We start from the raw sequence: 23,143 nt of genomic DNA, 5'->3' as shown, positions 1-23,143 counted from the left end.
GTCCTGCCCGTTTCCTCACTCATCAAACACCTGCTGGCCACGCAGCATGGTTCTAACTGTTGGGCCACATGCCTATGGCCAGTTCCCTGCCTTCCAGAGGCTTCGGGGATGGCAGGTAGAGGCAGAAAAGCAAACCAGTTCACCCTTTAGGAAGAGGAACTGTAGGGCAATCCCACCAACTAGGGTTTCCCAAGGATGTGGACAGGGCCAAGGAGTGGGAAGGTGGAGGGACAGGGCATCCTCACGACTGGCACAGGAATGCCTCGGAGAAGCTGGCCCGAGATGCGGCCTTCACCGCTGTCCTGGGACAGGCAGTGTCCGGCAGGACAGGAAAACCTTCTCCGGCTCTCCCCGGCCCCTAAACTAGCAGACAACTCCTGTGCCTGGGCACCAGCCTCTCCAGCACCTTCTCTCCCCCCACTGTCCCCCAGACCTCCCTAGACCTGAGCAGCTCAGGTGACTAACTGCGCAGGCCCTGAACGCTGAAGCCCTCCTCACTCTGCACTCACAGCCACGGCCGGCCACTCTGCACAGGGGCCCTGCTGTACCGCCCTGCACAGGCCAGAGCCAGAGCTTCCTCCTCAACACTTCTTTTATCTGGATCTCATCCCTGTTCATCTCAGGCTTTATTTTAACACTAACACATACACACACCGCTCGGGGTGGGTGGTAACACTCATTTTGTCATTTATACCTTACACGACACGTGTCCTAGGAACAGATTTAATAGAAATCACGAACAGGTTGTAGCAAAGAAGTTGCTGCTGTCTAGATCCACGGTAGGACCCAGAGCAGGACTCTCCCGGCCCGAGGCAAGGCATGTGCCCTTTTCTTTGAGGAGCTCCCAGGTAAGAATGCTACTGCTATCAGCTCTGTCTCCACACTAGGCTCCAGGTGCACTGTGGAATCTGTCACTGGACCTCGGCCATGTGTCCTGCTCCACTCCTCAGGGTCAGGTCCCCTCCCCCCCGACACAAAAGAAGCATGTGGCAGAAGATGTTCATCCCTGTTCCACTGCCATTAATTACCCTAGCAGGGAGGCCCCTAACCCAGGACATCTCATGCTCTGAAACACCTACCCAGCGTGGGGCTGGGAGGCTGGGAGGTGGTGGCGGTGACTTTCAAGTCTACCCTGTATTGGGATTGACAGGACGTTGAAGAGAAATGACTGCCCGCTGACATGTCCCCTGTTGATTTTAACCACAGGACCTCAAAATGTTCTACAGACAGTAAATTCGAGCCAACAGCACTTTCTGGGATAGAGCATCACTGCCTCAGTCTCAAAGGCTGATAAATCAGGGTAAACTCTAACGATGGGACATCCTCTGTCAGCAGCTACACTCCCGCCGCACAGGACCTGTCAGTCTTACTTCTTACTTGCCAGACAATGATGTAAAGGTCTAACAAACCAATATATTGGTTTTATCTATCAGCTTCTTACATAAACTGCAGAAACCTACAGATAAGTAAATGTCAACTGTAAAGAATATGTAACAATCTAAAAGTTGCTATCTCATACAAGGATATTTACTTCAATTCGACTTTATTTCTAAGACAAAATATCCAAGTTCTTTTCTGTACCCCTCCTTAAGTCTAACTTTCAGTGGGAGTATATACATGTGAGGGATCATAAGGAATGACGACAGGATAGTGGTATATCATTTTTAGCTGCCTGTAATGAAAGCTAAAAGAAAAAAAAAAAGCCAGGTATGTATTCCCCTGGCCTCTTTGTGCAGGCTCTTACATTCAGTTACCTAGCCCATCATGTACACACAGTGCAAAAAAACAGTGTGGCCAGAAGTACTTCTTCCTGCCACACTCCCAAGGCTGGCAAAGGACACAGAGTCCTTAAGGGAGCTCCCAGAACCCAAGTTGTTTCCTTTCAGTCAAGATTATCCCAAAAGGCATGGTATGGTGGAGGCGAAGACTGAACTCTCAGAACACGTTTTGTAGGAAATTACAGGCATTTTATGGATGTGCGGGTTTTAAATCCAGGATGTATACATTTGAAAACCCGAGCCTTGCCAATTCTTGCCAACGTGTATCTCATTCTATTACTGCTTTCTTCACAGTGGGGGGATTTCCACTCCATGGAAGATAATTGATGCCAGCAAAAGCGGAGCCACGCTAATCCAGGAATGGTGAGGACCGGCTAAGAGGGTCCGAAGGCCTGGCGTCTACACCCTACCCTACCAGGAATCAAGCACACAGCCTTAGCTAGTAAATCACTTCACTTCTCAACTGCTTGGCTTTCCCACCTGTACTAGGAAGGGTTTGGACTAGACTAATTCATTTGAAAAGTTCTGCTGGGAGCCCCACTATGTGCAAGGCACTGTGCCCGGCAGGCACCATGGAGGGCAGAAATGGTTCAAGAAAATAAGGACAAACTCTGCCAGTGCCTCCCTACTACATAAATACGACACCACCCATGCAGCATATGGAAAACTGGAAAAAGAGCACATGGGGCAGTGATGCGGTGATGGATGGCTCCACCCAGTTCGTAGCCAGCAGCCCTGAGAGTGGAGGGCTGTCCAAGCACAGTTGCAGCCCACGGAGACAGTCCACCAAACCGGGGCTCCCTGCATGGAGCACTGAGCACAGAGTATATACCCTGCCTCCTTCATTAGAGGCTCAAAGTGCGGCGGGGGTGACTCCAGACTGATACAACTCCCTGCAAGCTGAATCCAGTGCTCTCTTGAAGGTTGCCATCAGTGCCTACATGAGAGTAGACCACTAGGGTCACTGAGCAGTGACTGATGGCAGGGAGGGCACAGAGAAGGAGGCAGAAGGAAGAAGGAACAGCAAAAGGCAATACTGGCAAGAGGCAGGAGGACTATACTTACCTAAGATTTGGAGCTGGGAACTAGTTGGCCCTAGTTTCTTTGGAGCCTTGAAGGAACAAAGTTACAGGCTAGGGATCAACAGCCACATGTAGCTTAAACTCTGGGAAATGAATTCTTTGGCAAATATTATCAAGGGTCAAGCAAATAAGACCCTGAGTCTGACCTCAGAAGGCTCCTTGCCTAATGGACTCATAGCAAATGACACTTCTTAAGAGCACCAGTTACAACTGGTGCAATTTGTTCTTCTCTGGGGCTACCTAAGATGGAAAATGTAACCCAAACTAATTTTAGTAGGCTTTCTTCCAAAATGATATTAAGCTATATTCTCACCCAGGCAAGGCAGAGAAAACAAGCAATTTGGGAATTCTAAAATCGGCACGCTAAGGCAACTTGATGAGGTTGAATCTGTACATTGTGCATAAGCATGTACTTCACTAAAGGGTTAAGTGACCAGCATTAACAGAGGGGAAAATCTAGAAACCCTCTAGAGAAATCTAAAATGGTCATGTACAGTAAGTCCATGCCCTACAAGTGTTCTTTATTCTGGTAAAGAAAAAGAAAACTAAGCAGTGACCTAACCCAAAACTATCAGAGGAAGAAAAGCAACATTAGCGTAAGACCAAGCAGCAAGAAAAATATGACTTTCTTGGCCAGATAAAATAGGAAATCTCTGCAGCTGGAATACTTTTGTGTCAGTCACAAAGGGTCAGTCTACTCATCACATAACCAAGTTGTCCCAACCTAAACTGAATCTCATTGTCCAAATTCAGCCATCTCTGTTCTGAATCATAAAATACTGTTTCACAGAAAAGTGAATCACTGCATTACTTCTTAATGTAACATAACTTAAATTATACTTACATTAATTTAAAATAATTTCTTCATTAAAAGGAAACAAAAAAGAGGTTCCAAGTGAGATTAAGATGCAGAAAAAAACCAAGATTTAATTTAAAATATAACTACAAACAATTACACGGTATTTTTAAAGGTCACATTTGCAATAGAAATTTGCTTTAATCCGATCTTTTACTTTCAACGGTTTATGGGTCTTGAGAATTAATAAATCACTTAGCTTGCAGACACACAATTGAAAGGCAGCACAAGGAACCCTGGGCACAGCTGAATGAATGAAACTGGAAAAGCACATCTAAACACTGTAAGATACTCACTCAGGACAAGAGATCAAGCACTTTACCAACAGGACTATGAGTTGAGGGTTTTATTCCCACATTGATGATATTATATAGACCATATACAAGTCGCCTCAGTCTCTTCAAATGTCATTCAGAATGTTAACTGTCACTGAGGAATCATAGAATTCTTCTGGAAAATGAGAAAATATCTATAAAATGCACTGTGGTCTTCAATAATATATTATAAAACATGTAACACATTTACCAGTGGCATATAAGATAAATCAAGAGATCCAGTAGCCCTATATGCTGGCTGACCTTTTGTATCTTAGGAGCCGACATTAACTCCAGCCTAAATCTCAGTATCTGGAAGTATATGTTTAATACTTTTATTGGTATTTAGGCTAATAAAAATTCTAACATCAAAATTTGTAAAATGTCACTCATCACTTCTTCCACTTAAGTGAACAGAGTTACATTAAGTTACATAAATACAGGCAGATGATACAAATCCATTTTCTTTCATCTTTGGTACCCAACTACATGAGATGTGGAAATATTTTATCAAGTAGATAATCTGTTTTATCAATAGCTAGTAAACCGTTTTTGTAAACTGTCTCTCAGCTGAGAAAACAATACACTACTTACATCATAAAGGAAAAGGAATGACCTCAAGATTTTCCAAGCAACACAGCTATTTTTCAAATCTGAACTCCCCTGCTGATCATTAGAAATCGTTTCAGATGTCCCATTCTTGGCCTTCACTCTGGACAAGTCTGCAACAAAGTTATAATTCCAAAACATCCAGTTTCTGCATGGGGTGCTAAACAGTCTGTCTTCCCTTTCTCTTAGCACACCATCATTCATATTAGTTTGAGGTCTCTCCTGAATCAAGCTGTGCTTATGTTTTATACAGGAAGTGTGAAATCAAAGTTATTTTGTTTCTGTTTCCAGCAGCCTAATAAACTCCCTCAAATTCATTGCTTTAACTACATTTACTGTTCTGTGTTTAGAAATGCTATAGTCAGAACCCTGTCCTCAAAGTATGGCCAGCATGAGGCAGGTGGTGAATATGGCCCCAGAAGGCTCAGTGCTAGACAAACACACTTCAGACTGTAATAGTCTTTTGTTGATTAGTATTTGCAGAATGTATTAAAAATATCAAAGTAGGGTGACTTCTGCTTATCTGATGACATCAGTATCACATTCTTACACAATCCCCAGTGATCCAAAATGCTGATAAATGAAGGACAGATTTTTATATCTTTTGACGAAGTAACAGGAAATATTAGAAAGTTAAGGCAGGCTAGAAATAAAACACAATTCCAACAGGTTTTAAACCAGATTTAAGTATTTTTTTTTAATTCAAATTGACCCAAAGCAAAACTTACATTACAAAGGAAGAACAAAATACATTATGATATAACACACTAGGAGTTACATGAAAGCTAAATTTGTGGGCAAATGGCCTTATCCCAATCACATTCTGGGCTAATGAGCAATTCTGCAGGAAAGTTAGAATCTCAATTTCGTATGGTCCACTCTGGTAATCAAACTACACATTCTTGTCTCTTAGGGTGTGCATCTGACAAATCATGCTAGACTCCCTCATGCTCCAGATGTGTACTCTTGCTACTGCCAGAACACTGAAATCTCTAGTGGAAATGCTGTTCCAAGCATGACTGATAATGAATTAAAAAACAAAACAGTCAAGTCCTCCAAACTAACAAGCATGGATTATTCTGTAGTAAATAGTTTAGAAATATGGGAATTAAATAATCTAAAAAACACTCTTACTCTGCTGTATATTTATAAACACAAATATTTACAAAAAACAAAACCTTGTTTTCAAAAGATGAGGTTTGTAGTTCATTATTGATCATAATCTTTTATGAGCTGGTTTCTTTGGTTTACTTGCCAAATATATTTTTATAAAGGTCTAGTAATAGGCTTAAATAATAAATTTCAAAAGAAACATAGAAGAATCAGTGACAAATTTGATAATACGCTGAACATTTTAGTCAAGATTCTGGAAAAACCAATTAGTTGATTTTCTGAAAATGCCTTTTCTCTCATTATGTGACCACAGAATGCTTCTCTGCCAATCAATGCAAACGCGGACCTGCATGTTCGTCACTGTATTCCACCAGTTACCAACTTAGAGACATTTTAGTTATTGTTAAATATGATATGTGATTGGGATTTTATTAACAACAAAAATAAAACATTCTTTTTAAGCTTCCAGATAAATCAAACCTCAAACAATAAATAATGGAATTATACACTTCTTCATTAAATAGAAATTTCAATTCCAGGAAGAGCTCTCATAATTTTTTTCTGAAGTCACAGCAGCAATACAGAACAAAGAATTTACCGTAATCTGATCTTTTTACTTGGAATTCCCTGACTCAAACTCAGTGGCTAACTTAGTTTAGAAACCTTTGAATGGTTGGGGAAAGAAAATCATTTTAAACTAAGTGAATAAATTAGTACACACATATGTGGAAATAAGCCCTGTGCAAATGTAACATTAACATCACTGCTCAGAGTGCAGTACTCCTGGGACCCCCCCACCTCCTTGTCCTCCTGGGCCTGGGATTTTAGGGAGAAGTAACACTCAATTCATTTCTGGCCAAACCATGTCCCTAACACTGCTAATGTGTCTTAGCCCTGACCTGGGTATTGGTTTAAAGAATGAAAACACAGCTTAGTAACTGTCTTCACCAGGGACATTCTCTCTCTCTCTGGAGAGAACTTTTTAGAGATATTTTTACAGGGAAAAAGACAGACCAGCCATTCTTATCCATTAGGCTCCAGCTGCAGTTTGGGGATGGTTATAAAACTGGCCAGCTATCTACAAAAGAGTCTATGGGCCACACCAGCCATCTCCTGAATAATCCTTTTTTCCGAAGCTACCTGTTCAGAATCGCTGCCTAGGCACAAGCAGATCAGATTCTCCGATGCCAAAACAGTGACTCTGCATCCAAGAGAACAAACTTTGTGCTTGAGAAAATAGCACTGCTGGCTCTGAAAATAGTAAAGCCAGAGCAGATTCCTAATTCTGCTTAATTACACTTCTAGGTGAAACAGTTTTATACTTTATTACCTAAATCTAGAAATTTAGACAAGTAAAGAGAAGCCCTTCATCTTGTAAACTTCTGATAACAAATTTATTAATAGCATGTAAATATTCTGAAGTTTCTCAAAGCACTAAGAATGATACTGGAACATTTGAAAAAGTTCTCCTGAAACAAACAGAAAAGTCAAGCACAGAATGTATCTCCCAGGGCATCATCATAGATGCCTAATGCCTCTGGAACCTTTCCTCTTATTATTGACACTTTGTCATATCTGTGTTTACATTGCAAACATATGCCCAATCAATCCAGAGAATAAAATAACTGTTCTTAAGAGCTTCGCTGTATATAACCTTAAGATAGGAAATGTTTAGCATATTAGGAATTAGCCAGACTCACAAATGTGCACCCATTAGAGATTTTACCCTTAAAAAAATTATTTTTTTAAACTAGGAAGAAAAGAAACAACATGAAACCACCCCAAATTATTTAACTAGTAAAGCCACATGGTTTAACAATATTTTGGGCTATTTTTAGGGAAGACTCTACCACTGGGATATGAAATTTTCTGCTTAAAGTGAAGTAAAAGACATAGCTTAAAATGGAAATTGCAAGTGACATACTAAAGTTCTGCAGTGAAAATTAAAGTGGCGGTTTCTGTTCTCACAGGCATGTCAAAGCCGGCTGTGGAATGATGAACAGCAAGTGAAATAATGAATAAAATACACCAGAAAGAGTATTGCACTGGAGGCACTGTTTTAAAAACAGAATACACTGGCTTTATGAAGTTATTTTCTTTCTGATTAATTTTTTTAAAAGCGCAATTCAACTAGAGATAGAAATTGAGACGATGTCTCAGGGTAGTGTACTACAGTTGTTAAAAAAATAAGTTAAAAACAAGAGCACACCAAAAGGAAAGCAGAGGTATTGGATTTATGTCATCCGAAAGCTACATTAATTAGGAAAAAGAACAGTTTCAAACAGCCAATTTGTACTCATTAAAAATGAATGCGGTGACAGCATTACTTTAAACATTTCTTAGGGCATTTTCTAGAATAACCCAGGACCACCCCCCACCCCCGGGTGAAGCTGTACCTCCAAACTTTAACAAGTGTTCTGCTGGTTTCTAATACCGTGCTCACCATTGAAACCATAAATTTGGATAGGGTAAATTCTCCACTCCAAACCTGCTTGTGTCATTTTAGAAAAACAATTTCTCTAAATGCAATATTGTATAGAAAACTTGGACCTCTTAAACTTGGACCAAGAAACCAAATTAAGACCTCAAGCATGTGGTGTGTGTGTGTGTGTGTGTGTGTTTATATATATAAAAAAATCCCTCCCCTACAATGAAAACCAAACAAACAAACAGAAAACCTAAAAGTGTATACCTGCTTTCTGACTTCACAGCAAATCAGAAATTGCATAGGATATACTTTGTGCAAGGCAAAAAGCCTTTTAAGTATCTGGAATATAACTCCTAATCTTGCTCACAGTTCTGGTATATCAGATATCATCAAATTTGTGTTTTAAGTAGTCTTTCATAACCTTGGCAATTGGTAGTTCATCAAGTAGCTTTAGGTTTTGAAGGCCTATACATTGTCGAATTTTAATTCGGCACAGGTCCTGCAAGTTTCTGGGCTGTCCTAAAAAGACAGAAAAAAGAAAATGTTACAAAACTACAAAGTACAATACTTAAGGTGGGCAACGGTTTTGAAAATAATTGTTCATTTCACTGGGGAAGTTCTATTGACTTTATAAGCAAAGGATTGGAAAGACACCAACTAAAAGCCTTCATGTGATGTCTCATTTGATCCTTTTCACAACCCTGGGATGGTAGATATTTTTTTTCACCTCCATTTTACAAATAAGGATACTCAGTATCAGATTTAAGTAAATTGCTCAATGCCAGACCAACAACTAAGGCTTCAGACTGCTACTAAAAAAATTTCTGATTCTAATCCTGGTATTCTTTCCATTACAAATCAGAAGAATTCTGGTTCTCTTCCTGATTAGGCCTCTAACATGCTGGATGAGACTGTGTGAGCAAATCATTTCTCTGGGCTTCAGTTTCTCCATCTGAAAAGTGTGGGGACTGAATAAGATGCCTTCTACTGTGAGACCTCCTTCCAGCTCTGGGTCTAGGATGCCTGAGCCTCAAGGCCTACCTATCACAACCTCTGTAGAGCATGCCAAAGGGCATCAGCCCACCTGTTCACCATGATTCTGGACATAGCTGAACCTTGGTTGTGAGGGTAAGGCTTGAGGGGTGCAGCAGGAAGGGGGTTTGAAAAATCACCTCATGCCATTCGGAATCTGTGTCACTTCAGGCCTCAAACCCCTGATCATCTGCTAACAAAAACTCCCGCTATATAACTCAGAAGAAAAACCATAAAATCCTATTTCTTTCACTTTTGAATACTTTGTTTTACCAAAACAATACAGATGACCACAAACACAGAAAAATTCTTCAACAGTGCTTCAGTAGTGCTCGGAGTCATGTAAGTTCTGCTTTCATATTCAATGATGATAACAGTAAGAGCTAACATATCGAAGACTTACTCTGTGCCATGTATTGTTATAAGCTCTTGACATATAACTCCTTTAATCCTTTTATGAGGGAAGTACTTTGATCATCACTTCCATTTTATAGAGTCTCAGAGAGATTAAGTAATGTGCTTAAAGTCAAGTTGAACGCCATATTTTAGTTGTGCTCAAACTTTTTGGCCTCAAAACTCCTTTATACTTTTAAAAATTGTTGAGGACCCCGAAGAACTTTTATGAGGGCTGTAGCTATGGATAACTACCATCTCAGAAGTTAAAACAGAAATTTTAGAAATACTTATTAATCCATTAAAGATAATAAAAATAAACTTGTTACATGTTAATATAAATAACACCGTTAATAATATCTATTTTCCAAAAAAAATATTGAGAAAAATAGCTTTTCTTCACATTTTTGCAAACCTTTTTAATGCACGGCTTAATAGATGACAGTTGAATTTTCATTTTAACATATGCTTCTGCATTTAATCTGCTGAGGTAAAATCGTATCATCTAGTCTCTGGAAAACTCCATTTACACTCATGAAAGAAGGAATGTGAAAAAGGCAAATGATGTCTCAGTATTATAAAAATCATTTTGACCTCACAGATACCCTAAAAGGGTCTTGGGGACTCCAGGGCTCCCCCGGCCATACTTGGAAAGCCACAGTTATATTCAGTACTTCAATCCTTCACATAAATTGTACTTGTTTATAGTGATTACCATCATTCAAAATTAAGTAATTCTTCTTAAATGAAAAAAAGCCCCTTAAGACTCAGACCTCTGTGCTGTCAGGCCAAATGAACATGTGCTTTCCAGGGGAGTTACTTACTATGTGGTCTCTCAACAGAACTGCAGCAAGCAGTGACTGCTTTCTTGAGAATGTCTGTAAACCAAGGGTCTGTGTGTCTACAGATGTCTGTGCACGGATCTGTGCAAGGATCTGACACACACACTCACGTGTTTCTTGGCAAGATTACGTCTCCTCCATCTTTCAGATCTCAGCTAAAACAGCACTTCATCAGAGAGTAGGTCAGGCTCCCCAGCAGACATTCCCATGGCTCCTTTCCTTTATAAGGTCTAACAAGGTTGTGATTTTACATTTATTTGATTATCTATTACTGCCTATCTTCCTCCCTATAAGACATGTTTCATGAGGGCAGGGCCATACCTGGTTCCATTTGCCATGTAAACCCAATGTCTGACACAGACTCAACAAACATTAGTTGAATGAATGAATACTTAATAGGCTTGCCCTTAAAGTATAAAACAGTCAACTCACTGTAAAACATACCCATGTCAACAGCAAATCATTTCCTAACCTGTTTTAGATTATTTTTCATCACTATTCATGGGCTACCTCTAGGAAAAAAAAAAAAATGATCACTGTTACCTTTCAATAGATGCTTACAGTATTTGGTCTGCAAATGCAAACCAGCATATCAATTAGATGAGAATCTTCTTTTTTAAAAGAAATTTGATTTTCCTAACATATTACAGGTTTTTTTCAAGTATAATTTTAATAAATAGAGCAAGGTAGTCAGGCAAAAAACAAATGAGGACAAAGTTGACATATATAAGTATACACATATACTTAAATGAAAACCTATCATCCAATAGAGAGGTCAAAACTAAATTATTGAAATTAGCTTAACTAAAGTAAAACAGAAGGAATTGAGACAAAAGGTTACACAATGGGAGATCTTCTGATACAGTCTTGTTTTGTAGCAGACTGTACTCTCCAAAAATGACCATAATATCTCCTATCCCTCCTGCTCTCTTGTTGCAACATGACTGGATCCTCCTATCATTAAGAGATGAGGTCTGTGTTCCCTCTCCTTGGAACTTATGGTGGAAGTGTTGCTATGTGACTTCCAAGGTTAAATCATAAAAGGTGATACAGCTTTTGCCTGGCTCTGGGGACATTCACTCTTGGAACACTGCCACCACACCACGAAGAAGCCCCCAGCAGCCCATATAAAGGAAATGAGGTCACTGGAGACAGTCCTGGCTGGGCTCCCAGCCAACTGCCAGCATCAACTCGCCAGCCATCCGAGTGAGCCGTTTTCAAAGTGGAGGAGCCCCAGTGAAACCACTCCGGAAAACACTGCACGGAGCAGAGGAGCAAAACAATTGACTATTGTTGTTTTACACCACTAAATTTATAGCATTAGGTAACCAAGTGAGATTCAGGGATTGAGAATTAGGACTTTGCCACTGGGATCAGGTGGTGTGAAGGGCTTTGAGGTGAGTGTTATCTGGAAGCTTAAAGGCTTTGAGAAGGCTGTTGGTCAGGGCTGAAAGGTGAGTTTTTAAAAAGTTATTAGAAGCTGGAAGAAAGGGGAGCCTTGTATATACTAGTGCAAAGTTTGGCAACACTGGCACCCATGTTAATGAGGAAAATAGGAAATGTCCTAATGAGCTAATGATCTAGTTAAGAAGATTCTTTAGGTAGAATACTGAAAGTGTCACCAGGGTCTCCTCCTCACTGTTGAGGATAAAATTCAGGCAGGCAAAGGTGAGCTAACAACTTTAATTCAAGGGAAGCAGTAAAAGAAATACTTTCATCCTTACAAGTTATTATCTCTGTATGAGCTTTTTCCCAGGGGAAAAAGCACATTCTAAATCTAAATATATTGGAACGCTTTATTCAATTCGCTACTGATTTTTCTTATCTCTAAACAGTGTGCTGTGGCAGTCTTTTAAAATCTGTGGAGAATCTGATCTTTTAAAGATTTCTTGACCATGAGTAACTCCTGCCTGCAGAATTACCTTTAATGACAGAGACATAGTATACTGGTTAAAAGCATCCATTCTGGAGCCAGACTGCCCAGGATTGGCTCCTGGCACCATCTGCAACCTGCGTGATCTTAGGGCAAGCTACTCAGCCTCTTGCCTTTTTCTTTATGATAACAACACTCACCTCAGATGCTTTAAAAGAATTTAAAAAGTTAACTTTGGTAAAGTATTTAGAATAATAGTATCAAGCACATAGTATCTGGTAAATAAATTTTAAAAATACTTCTAAGGATAATATTTGCTTTTGGTTACCAAAAATGCAGAGGGCCCCTCTTTGGAAGATGGAGTTGAAGTCTCCATATTCCTGGTTTTAACACAGTAGAAAAATTAGGTGACAGCTTAACAGTAGAGGAGCAACTGGTAACCCATTACTGGAAACAGTCCTGGGCAAATTGATAGAAATCACTGCATGACGTGAATCAGACAGAGATGTGAGGACTTTTAACTGTATAAAAAGATGTGCAGTGATGAAGTGAGGGGTATCATTATACTGTTTCTACCACTGCTAAGTGAAAAGTAGGCTAAATAATAAAGAGAAATAAGGACTACTCATTGTAAATACTGTCATTTCTAAGACTATCTGAAGAGCTATTTTTTTTTTTCAGGAATAGCATTTGGGAATAGAAGATTATGATGGAAAGAGAAGTACTTATTTCTTGTTAACAGATCATGTAAAAGTATTTACTGAACATCTACTATGTACTCAACAATGCACTTTTCCAAAGATTACAGGGACAAGGAAAGAGAAGGCAGAGAAAGAGAATAAAGGAAATGAAAACAAAAAAAATTCAACACGAATGTGCACATGATTTACTAGGCATCTTAGAAAATTAATTACTACCCTGTAAAATAAATAAATCTCTTGTCCATGGGATTGTAACAGGGGAGAGTTGGGGGATATCTCACAAAATAGTATAATTTAAGGAATTATTAACACTTTAGGTGATGCAAAAAAAAAAAACTACCAGGTATTCATACTAATGAACTACAATGGAATTACATAATAGTTCAAAGGGCTATTAGTCTTTCCATTCTGTAAAGAAGCCCATCATTAGTAATAATTGGGCTGGTATAAAATAGGAAATCAGCTTTTGAAGGGTCTGATCTACTATAAATTATAAAACCAGGGCCAACAGCATAATTTAGAAAATTAAATATTCTATATCACCTCCCTTTGACATAGCTATTACTGCATTTGTGACAGCATAACTTTATCTGGATTCACAAAAGAAAACAAAGGCAAAACATTTTTAAATAACCAAATGAACAAAATGAAAGCAGAACAAAGTTCCAGGTTTTTCTTTGGTAGAGACTAGAGATGGAGGGGAGGTGTAAAGAAATAAAAAAAAGAAAGATTTGCCTCCTCTGGATTGCTTTACAACCCACTATTTTCCTTCAAGAACCTCTCCATCTTAGGTCAACATCTGGAATGGCCTCCCAATACCTCTTTGTTTTATCTCAGCCTCCCATTTTAAAGTCCTACCACAAATACATTTTTTCCCTTTGCTCTTCCCTCTGAATTCCGTTTGCAGGGACTCAGTATGAAATACGCTAAACAAATCTTACTTTATAGGACAAAAGCAGTTTCAGTTCTCCTTAAAGTAAAAATTATGGCATTCTCTTAGATAGAATCCAAATGTATACAACATCAGCCTTATGGTACTTATCTATTGGGTACATTTTTTTCATAGGCAAATGAGCTCTGAACTATACTTTCCATATTTGTACTAAATTGAACAAAACCATATATGACTAACAAATGATAAGAAATCTCTAGATGCCTATATTAAAAATAGAAAGTGATACAAAACTATAAAAAAGTAGAGTAGGATATTTTCTGTATCATTGAACCTAAATATGTGATGCCAATTCACTTAAAATTGTGTACTATTTATTTCTAAAAGTGATTTTTAATAATTGGTACTGAAAAAAAACTAAGACTATGATATGGATATAAATGAATAATTAAAAATAACTTTAGTTAAAATGTTACACAAATTATTTTTATATTACGTTAACACTGTTTTGGATAAATCACCCTACAAAAAAATTACAGCAGCATTTGGAAGGAACACAGTAGGTAACGGCACTTGATGCAGAGGTGTTATGTGTGATCAGCTGCTGGCATGCTTATTGCTGTATTAGATTTAGCTGAGACAGCCAGAGCCGAAATGTCACTTTCTTAAAATTAACAAAGGAGAGTCATGATTTTTATTACTTCGTATTTTTTTTCAAGGTTTTTCCTATGTTTGAAAATCTTGTTTTTAAGGTTTTATTTCTGCAGCTAAAAGACAATACTTGACTATTGCTAAAATTTAAACAAAAAATATTTCAAATTACTGCGATATTTATAAAACAATATTTTTAAACATCTGTGATTGATGTTCCAGAAAGCAACTAACTTAAGTACTTGACAGATGAAGTCTTCTGCAAAACAGTTTACACAACTCAATTCCCATCTACTTAATCTTTTTCTTTTAGAAATATCAGCCACTTAATTCTTTAAAACAGACAAATCAAAATGCAGCCTAGTCCTACCTATTACACACCACTGAAACATACTGATGGTCGCTTCCAGTCTTTGAACAGTGTCTACTAGAAACACAGATTACTGCCTCAGTTCAGATTCCTCTGGGCACTAAACACAAACCCACCCAGCATATTCCCACCCAGAATAATCTAGATCAGATTGCCACAGGAATAAAAAAGATGCTCTGTGAAAGTAAGCTCATACTAGTAAACAAAGTTAAATGCTTTATTTACTCCAGGATTTCTTAGCACCTTTGATATGTGACTGTGCACAATGAATCTCTGAAACTGGGATCTAGGATCCAAAGTACTAGTCTCCAAACTGATTTGAATCATGAACCCATTTTACTCCACACTATCTGGTAGAGCCACACTTCACAGACAAACTTCAGGAATCATTTATCTCCACAGATCCTAGGCAGTAAATATGCTAGCATAGGGCAAGTAATAATCTAAAACATTTCATATTATCTACAAATTTTAACTTTAAACAGAAATACATTAGAGATTCATCAAATTCTAAACTGCTAGGCTAACAGGACATTGTTAAAAATCTGAACATAGGAATTGCATATCATTAAGTCTCAGTGCTTTAATTTTAGGACCTCCTTGCACCTTTAAAATTGGAGGACCTCAAATAATTTTTGTTTATATTTATCACTATTTACCATATTTAGAAGTTTAAATTGAGAAATTTTAAAAATATTAAGTCATTTAAAATCTATTGAAATAAATTTTTATGGAAAAAAAGAGCTGTTTTCTAAAACTAAAACAATTTTGTGAGAGGAATGGCACCGTTTTCCAGTTTTGCAAATCTTTTTTAATGTGTAGCTTCGCAGAAGACAACGGATTTACAGATCTGCTTCTGCATTTCACCTGCTGCAATATGCTATCTTGATTGCAGTACCTAAAGAAAATCCAGCCTCACTCAGATACGTAGTAGGAAAAGGAAGGAATATTTTAATAGCTTTTTTCAAATTACTGTGGATCTTCTTTGATATTCCATCAAAACTAGACAAGTAATAGTTTCTGAAAGGTTAGCTGCAATATGGAATCCCAAACCACACTGATGAACTTTTTGTACTTTTACATTAAAATCCATTGGTCTACCTTGTGCATTGAATGGATCTTTTACCCATATGTGATTTTGTAACATTATGCACTGGTCATTTGGAAAACATGGTTCACTGGGTTATACAGATCTTTCAAATGTTGACCTACTCCATTATATGCTATCAAGAAATCACTTTTGTTAATATCTCCACTGATCTCAGAAGTCTTTAGATAATAGGAATCTCATGGCAGAAAATATATGTTTTCTAGAATCCTCATTTTCAAAGTTCAAATTTTATGACTGGCCGTAAGTATTGTCAGTTGTTCTCCTTATAAGTGCAAGTGAGGCCAGGCGCACTGGCTCACACCTGTAATCCTAGCACTCTGGGAGGCTGAGGCGGGCGGATTGCTCAAGGTCAGGAGTTCAAAACCAGCCTGAGTGAGACTCCGACTCTACTAAAAAGAGAATGAAATTAATTGACCAACTAAAAACATATACAAAAAAAAAGAAAATTAGCCAGGCACAGTGGTACATGCCTGTAGTCCCAGCTACTTGGGAGGCTGAGGCAGTAGGATTGCTTGAGCCCAGGAGATTGAGGTTGCTGTGAGCTAGGCTAACGCCACGGCACTCACTCTAGCCTGGGCAACAAAGTGAGACTCTGTCTCAAAAAAAAAAAAAAATAAGTGCAAGTAAACTTTATTCATTTTCAAGAAAATGTCTGATAAACACTCAAGACTGAATGGCTACAGTTTGGCTGTCACTCAGTCATTCAAGTAAAAATGGTGTTCCATGAAAAAAGCTTCTGGTTCTGCTCGAACTGAAGATGCTTCTTCTCAATTCAATCATTGAACTCTGGTATGCAGTAAGAATATTTTCCACTTCTATCCCATAGAATATTTTAGAATAATTCAAAAGGACATCATCTAACAAAATTAATTTTACTGCTTCATCAGAAACATCTTAAATGGAACTGGAACACTTTCTACTGTGAGTATCTGGCAGTAAAGAATACAATGACTTCTAGTCCCAGTTGAGGCCACTGCCTTGATTCATGCTCACATGCCAGCAGTTTTACCTACCACTGCTTGTACACTGTCAAGTGCAAATGTCAACACTGTGAAAAAGGCAAATAACATCTTCATATTGTTATGAAATTAGTTTTGGCCTCATGGGCACATAAAACAGTTTTGAGGACCCCTAGGAGTCCACGCTGTGAAAGACACTGTTCTACATGAATCAAAAGATTAAAAAAAACCACAAGCAGCAAGAAATCAGAGCCTTTAAGAGTGGTTCCTGGCAAGAAGTTTTAAAAGGGAGCAACTTTGAGGACTATGGGCGAATTCCCCATTTTTCAAAGGAAGAAAGGGAGATCTTTGGTGGGGGGTAAGCATCTTGTCCAAGTTCATAAGGCAAGTCAAGCCCTGGGTCAGAAGCCTGTTAACCACTCTCTCCACCACACCATTCCGCTGATTTAATAGTACCTGACACAGGCATAGCCATAGCTGAGAGTCTTTGGGATAATGTACAGGAGACATGTGCCTCTGAGCCTGGTGGGCAAAACATTAATCAGCTCAAAGGATCATGGACAGAATGTTTTTCACATTTGAAGTAAAAATGAATTTTTTTTTTTTTTTGAGACAGAGTCTTGCTCTATTGCTCAGGCTAGAGTGCAGTGGCATCATCACAGCTCACTGCAACCTCAAACTCTTGGGCTCAAGTGGTCCTCCTGCCTCAGCCTCCTGAGTGGCTGGGAGTAGCTGGTACTACAAATGCATGCTACTTCGCCTGCCTAATTTTTTTCTATTTTTAGTACAGACTCTTGTACAGGCTGGTCTTGAACTCCTGAGCTCAACAGATCCTCCTGCCTTGGCCTCCCAGAGTGCTAGGAGTACAGGCGTGAGCCACCACGCCTGACCAAAAAACTGATAAAACTTAACAGGCTTCTAGTTTCAGTTCCAACACGTAAAGAGCTTAGAAGTCGTCACTGCCATCCTTACAAGAAGAAAAATCTGAACGAACTCAAAATCAATAACTTATCTTGGAGCCATCAGTAAACAGAGGTTACAGAGCGAATCTCCACCAGAAAATCTGAAGAGAGAAATAAATTCAGAGAGTCACAGCTGAGATCTGCTTAGGTGGAGCAGAAGCTACTGGAGCCATAAACTGGTAGAAACACCTAAAGAGTAACTTTGAGAAATTGCCAGAGGCTGGGTACGGACTAGCCTGAGAGTGACAACTATAGTCTCAGGAAACCCCATAGGGTTGTGACCTGTACTCCCAGGAACCCCACCAGGTCCTCAAAGTGAAGAGATAACAAAGACCCCCACATGGACTCTGTGGGGGGGGGGCACCGGACTAAGAGTAACCACAGTGAAATATACCCAGAACCTTCTCCATAACAAAGGTCTGCTCCTCAGGGGGAAAGACTTTACCAGGACCTTGTCTCAGAGTCATGGGGGAGGGGCATTCCGCAGGCTCTGGCCCCCTCTAGGCTTCCTGCCTCACCTATGGGGTTGGGAAAGCTATACAAGCAGCAGTACTTGTGAGGGTCACAGCCCAGGGACACAGGCCCACTGAAGGACTGAGATTTAATCATAAAGTTATAGACCACTGGCTCTCCCCGACACTTACAACTACACCCACAGGGCTCCAGTGTAGAACAGCAGATTAAAGCTGAGAGAGCTGCCAGATGTACTCTCTGAGGAGGAGTACTCAGGGCAGCCCAAAGCCAATGCAGGGGATGAAAATAAGGACACTGGAGGGACTTGAACCCCCTGGCACCTACAACTCAACAGGTCCCAACTCATAGCCACATTAACAAAAACCTCACATTAAAGGCATATTTACCTCAGTTCCTAGTACCTTATACAGCATGTCTATTAATAGCATCAATAAAAAATTACAAGGCATGCTAAAAGGCATGAAAAAAACATAGTCTGAAGAGACAAAGTAAGCATCAGAACCAGACTTCAACATGACACAGATGTTGGAATTACCAGCCGGGGAATTTTAAATAACCATGATTATGAATTTAAAACTAATAAAAATATTTGATGGTAACAGTTAAATCTTGACTAATGCCTTAATGAAACAGCAGCTCTGCAGAGGTGGAATTCCCAAACACTGTACAGATGTAGACGTCGCTGGGCAAAGAGAAAAAGGGGTGACAAATTGGCCATTCCAATAGCCTTGGACCTGTCGGCTGTTGCAAATCTTTGACTCCACTTTGCCTTTTGAACGTTTTCCTCTTTTACATAAAGGGCAAAGCCTTACAATTGGATTTCCTAGGCAGGCAGCACAACATGGCATTTTTTCTGTAAATAATCCAGCCAATCAAACACAGACCCCACCTCCTTTCAAGTGGCATTCTCTAGGAAAGAGCCATCTCATTTACCGCTATATCAACTCTTACTGGTCTGCGTTATCAAAAACTTTACTCCAATTTCCATACCATTTGCACAAGGAACTGCAGGCACCAGCTCTATTTTTTTTAATCCTTCCCTTTTATCTGCTGAAGTGGCTGGATGAAGAACAGTCTATAATTCATGCTTGAGCATTCCAATGTGGGTTTTCCCTCCAAACTGTTAAGTTCTCCACTACTTCTCTTTGAACAAAATTCCAGGCATGTATATCATTAAAATCTCATTTTTTAAAAATATTTAAGATTAAATGTTTTTGCTAGTCACTGCCTGAAACTCAGCTTGCTCATGGAATTTCTCTCTTTCGTTCTTCAAAGATTTCATATTCTGAGTAACTCCTTGGTCCATATATTGACTAGAGGAATTTACATTGTGGGCAAGAAGGTAAAAAAAAAAAAAATCACTAAATTACAATCTGATTCCTTAGGGTTCATTAAGCTTTACTTAGGAAAAATAGTCCTTTCACAGAGTTATGGTATTATACCTCTTTAACAACATTTCCATTGTGTTGCCCTTTTCCTGTGCATAAATGTTAAGTTTATTTTCTGAACTGGACAAACATTCCCACAACCTTCTCCTCCTTTTACCTTTGGCAAGAAAATTCTAACCAATTCCCACATGCCAGAGTCTCTAGGACCCTCTCAGCTCCCTTAAGGTGTCTGTATAAACGCTATGCTGCGTACAAATTATTCCACTTTACCGTGTGCACTTGTGTGACCCTGAGAATAAGGGCCCTCTTGAGTTGCATGCCCCAGTCACATCACTTGCCTCACCCCAGTCCCAGCCCTGGCACCAGAGTCTGTTCACCTCCTGACCCTGACGGCCTTAGTCCTCAGTGGACCGTCGTCAGAATGTCCATATCTGTCTGTCCTCACTGCCATTTCTACTTGCCATCAGTCACACCTTCACTGTTCTCCTGTTGTCTCTTTAGTTTATTTGTTTCATTCTCTCTTTTTTTGGTGGGAGGGAGTTCAAGTAAAAAAAAAAAAAACAAAAAAACAAAAACAAAAACAAAAAACACCTAAAAACTGACAGGTGATGCTCATTACTCAGGTGGCTCTTCTTAGCTGTGTTTATTGTTCCTGGGCACAAAGACGCTTCACTTTCCTGGCTGTCGGGAGGAGGCCGTGCAGAGCGCCAGCCATCCTGGAAGGTGGGGGCTTCCAAAATGTGACACTGGGATGGCTCAGACTAGCTGTCGTGCATAGTAACAGCAGCTCTTCCAGGCTTTTCCCGCTACGCTAGCAACAAGGCACCAGCAGACACTACTTCATTACTAGGCCGCTGACCTGCTCTGTTTTTATGCAGTACATATCAGAGTTTTTATGGCAAATTTTCCAAAATGCCAGAGTAGTTTTAAATTCCAGGATTATGATTTTTTTGTCTCTTCCAATTTAAATAATCTGCTTCTTGTCAAAAAGGTGCAATGAATAGTAAGATGGCCCTGAATAAGGACCACCAAGTGACACCTCTGCTGTCCTTACACTTCAGGAGACTGAGTTCTCAGGTTACAAGGCAACAGCTTGGTGCCTGGAGCTGTGGTGAGCTCCCAGACTTGACCCATGCTCCCTAACTGCCCAACCTTCTTTCAAGCTGGCTTTCATGACACAGCTCAGATGAGGGCACCAAAGAGCATCAGCTCCAGGTGCTCCTTCTAGCCCATGCCATTCACTAGGAAAAGAAAACCTATTAGAGCCAAAGAATGCACAGGTAAAGAAAGCAGTGATAGCAAATTTGCCATTGGCATTCAGAAACACCAATGGAGAGTAAAGAAATAATGTATTATGCTGAGGCACTTGACATCAAATGAGAACTGCAGTCTTAGAACACATTGGAAAGCATTCCAAGTTTCCTCACTCCCCACCCCTAGGCGTATGCAGTCAGCCACCAAACAGAGCTTGCTGAGGACCTCCTAGGTGCATGACTCTGCTCCCTGGGCAGTGGAGAACTCAAGCACAAACAGAGACAGTAGTCCCTGTCAATGATTCTATCTGCCCCCAATTTTAAGGTACATGTGAGTCTTTCTATAATTCAACATACTTGCTGTCCACAGCACTGCTGTGGGGGAACTTGGCAGCTCTCAGGGCTTGGGGACACAGGAACACTGCCCACATGCTTGTGCCGCCCAACACTCTTCCCAGCCACCCTGAGTGCCTCTGCGTGCAGACTCTCCATATCAGTCTATGGGGTGGAAAATAGGAGGCTTGGGTAGAATATGAATCTAAGGGATTCACTCTGTTGGTACCAAGCCAGTCCTCAGTGCTTATCCACCTTCCTTTATTAATTGCATATTTTATTTTGAAAAACACTTACATAGTACTTAAAATGTACTGGACCACTTAAAATGTACTGGGCACTGTCTTAAGTGCATTGTAAATACTAACTCATTTAATCTTCACAACAAGCCTATAAGATATCATTATCCTAATTTGAAGATGAGGACACTGAGGCACACAGAGGTTAGGTAACTTGCCCAAGGCCACTGCTAACACTCGGTAGAGTTAGGGCTCAAACTCTTGCAGTCTAGCTCTAGTCTATGTCATTAACCACTGAGCACAATATTTAACAAAAGAGGCTGAGGCACTCATTTGAGTAAGTAACATGCCTCTCCCAGGGCAGTCACATTTATTTAACCAAGAGTCTCTAGTGCAGAAGCTACAAGAACAACAATAACTTAAAGTTGTTGCAGCTGTAGTCCCACATACATAGCATCTCCTGTCTTTGGCTATTTGTGTGTGCCTCCAAAGCTTTCAGCAAGGGAATACCTACCAGGCAGCCTCAAATACCTCTCCCAAGGCAGACAGATCTGTGCTGATCGACATGGGAGCCACTAGGCACTGTGGCTATTTAAATTTAAATAAAATTAAAAATTCAGTTTCTCAGTGACACCAGTCACATAACAAGTGCTCAACAGCCACATGGGACCAGTGGCCACCATACTGGACAACACAGAGAGAGACCATTTCCACTATCACAGAAAGTTCTAGTGGCCAGCACTGAGTTAGACTCTGAGCATGATTGCTTTTTACCCTTTAGTCCAGGAGTCCTCAAACTTTTTAAACAAGGGGCCAGTTCACTGTCCCTCAGACCATTGGAGGGCCAGACTATAGTTAAAAAAAAAACTATGAACAAATTCCTATGCACACTGCACATATCTTATTTTGAAGTAAAAAAACGGGCAAAAACACCTGCATGTGGCCTGCAGGCCGTAGTCTGAGGACACCTGCTTTAGTTTGAATACATTTAGTGGTAATAATTTCATCTTTTCCCCCATTATGAATACATAAAATTCATTACATTTCTTTATAAAGCAAATTTTTATGCCAAAGTACAGTTCCAAGGGGTAGAGTGGATTATGTATAAGCAGGTTAAGTAAACCCCTTGCCCCCCAGTACCTGGTACCCAGAATGTTAACATGTCTTCTTCTATTACTATAATAAAGATTGAAAGTTTAAAATTAGCGAGGAAAAAGGAATTCATTAAAAAGTGCAGCAGAAAGCAAAATCAATTTTGCTCACAGACTGTAGCTTTGTGTTGGACCTTAAACTCGGGACGTGTGTTCAGTGGGTCACAAGGAAGCTTGACAAGAGAGGGTGGCTAAGTCCATGCAAACTAATAACCCTGTCAGAAGAACAGCTCAGACACGTGTGCTACTACACAAAGTGGGTCAGACACTTCGAGGCTTTGAAAAAAAGCACCCACACAAAAACAGGTCAAAAACAATGGAAGCCATGTGGCCCAGGGA

At 39.8% G+C, this 23,143-nt stretch overlaps 1 protein-coding gene across 3 annotated transcripts in view; it reads right to left on the bottom strand.

Annotated features, from left to right (window-relative positions):
* Positions 1-5,309: 5,309 nt before the first annotated feature.
* Positions 5,310-23,143, bottom strand: part of ASB7 (ankyrin repeat and SOCS box containing 7) — a 42,740-nt gene continuing 24,906 nt past the window's right edge. For all 3 annotated transcript variants that reach the window (XM_012764576.3, XM_012764577.3, XM_012764575.3), the window contains one exon: positions 5,310-8,699. In XM_012764576.3, the coding sequence (XP_012620030.1) occupies positions 8,560-8,699 (140 nt within the window). In that variant the 3' untranslated portion in view covers positions 5,310-8,559. The remainder of the gene's footprint in view (positions 8,700-23,143) is intronic.

The sequence above is a fragment of the Microcebus murinus genome, chromosome 7, assembly GCF_040939455.1.
Source record: "Microcebus murinus isolate Inina chromosome 7, M.murinus_Inina_mat1.0, whole genome shotgun sequence".
Lineage (NCBI taxonomy): Eukaryota > Metazoa > Chordata > Mammalia > Primates > Cheirogaleidae > Microcebus > Microcebus murinus.
The sequence above is the reverse complement of the archived record's forward strand: the minus strand, read 5'-3'. Positions and strand labels throughout refer to the sequence as shown.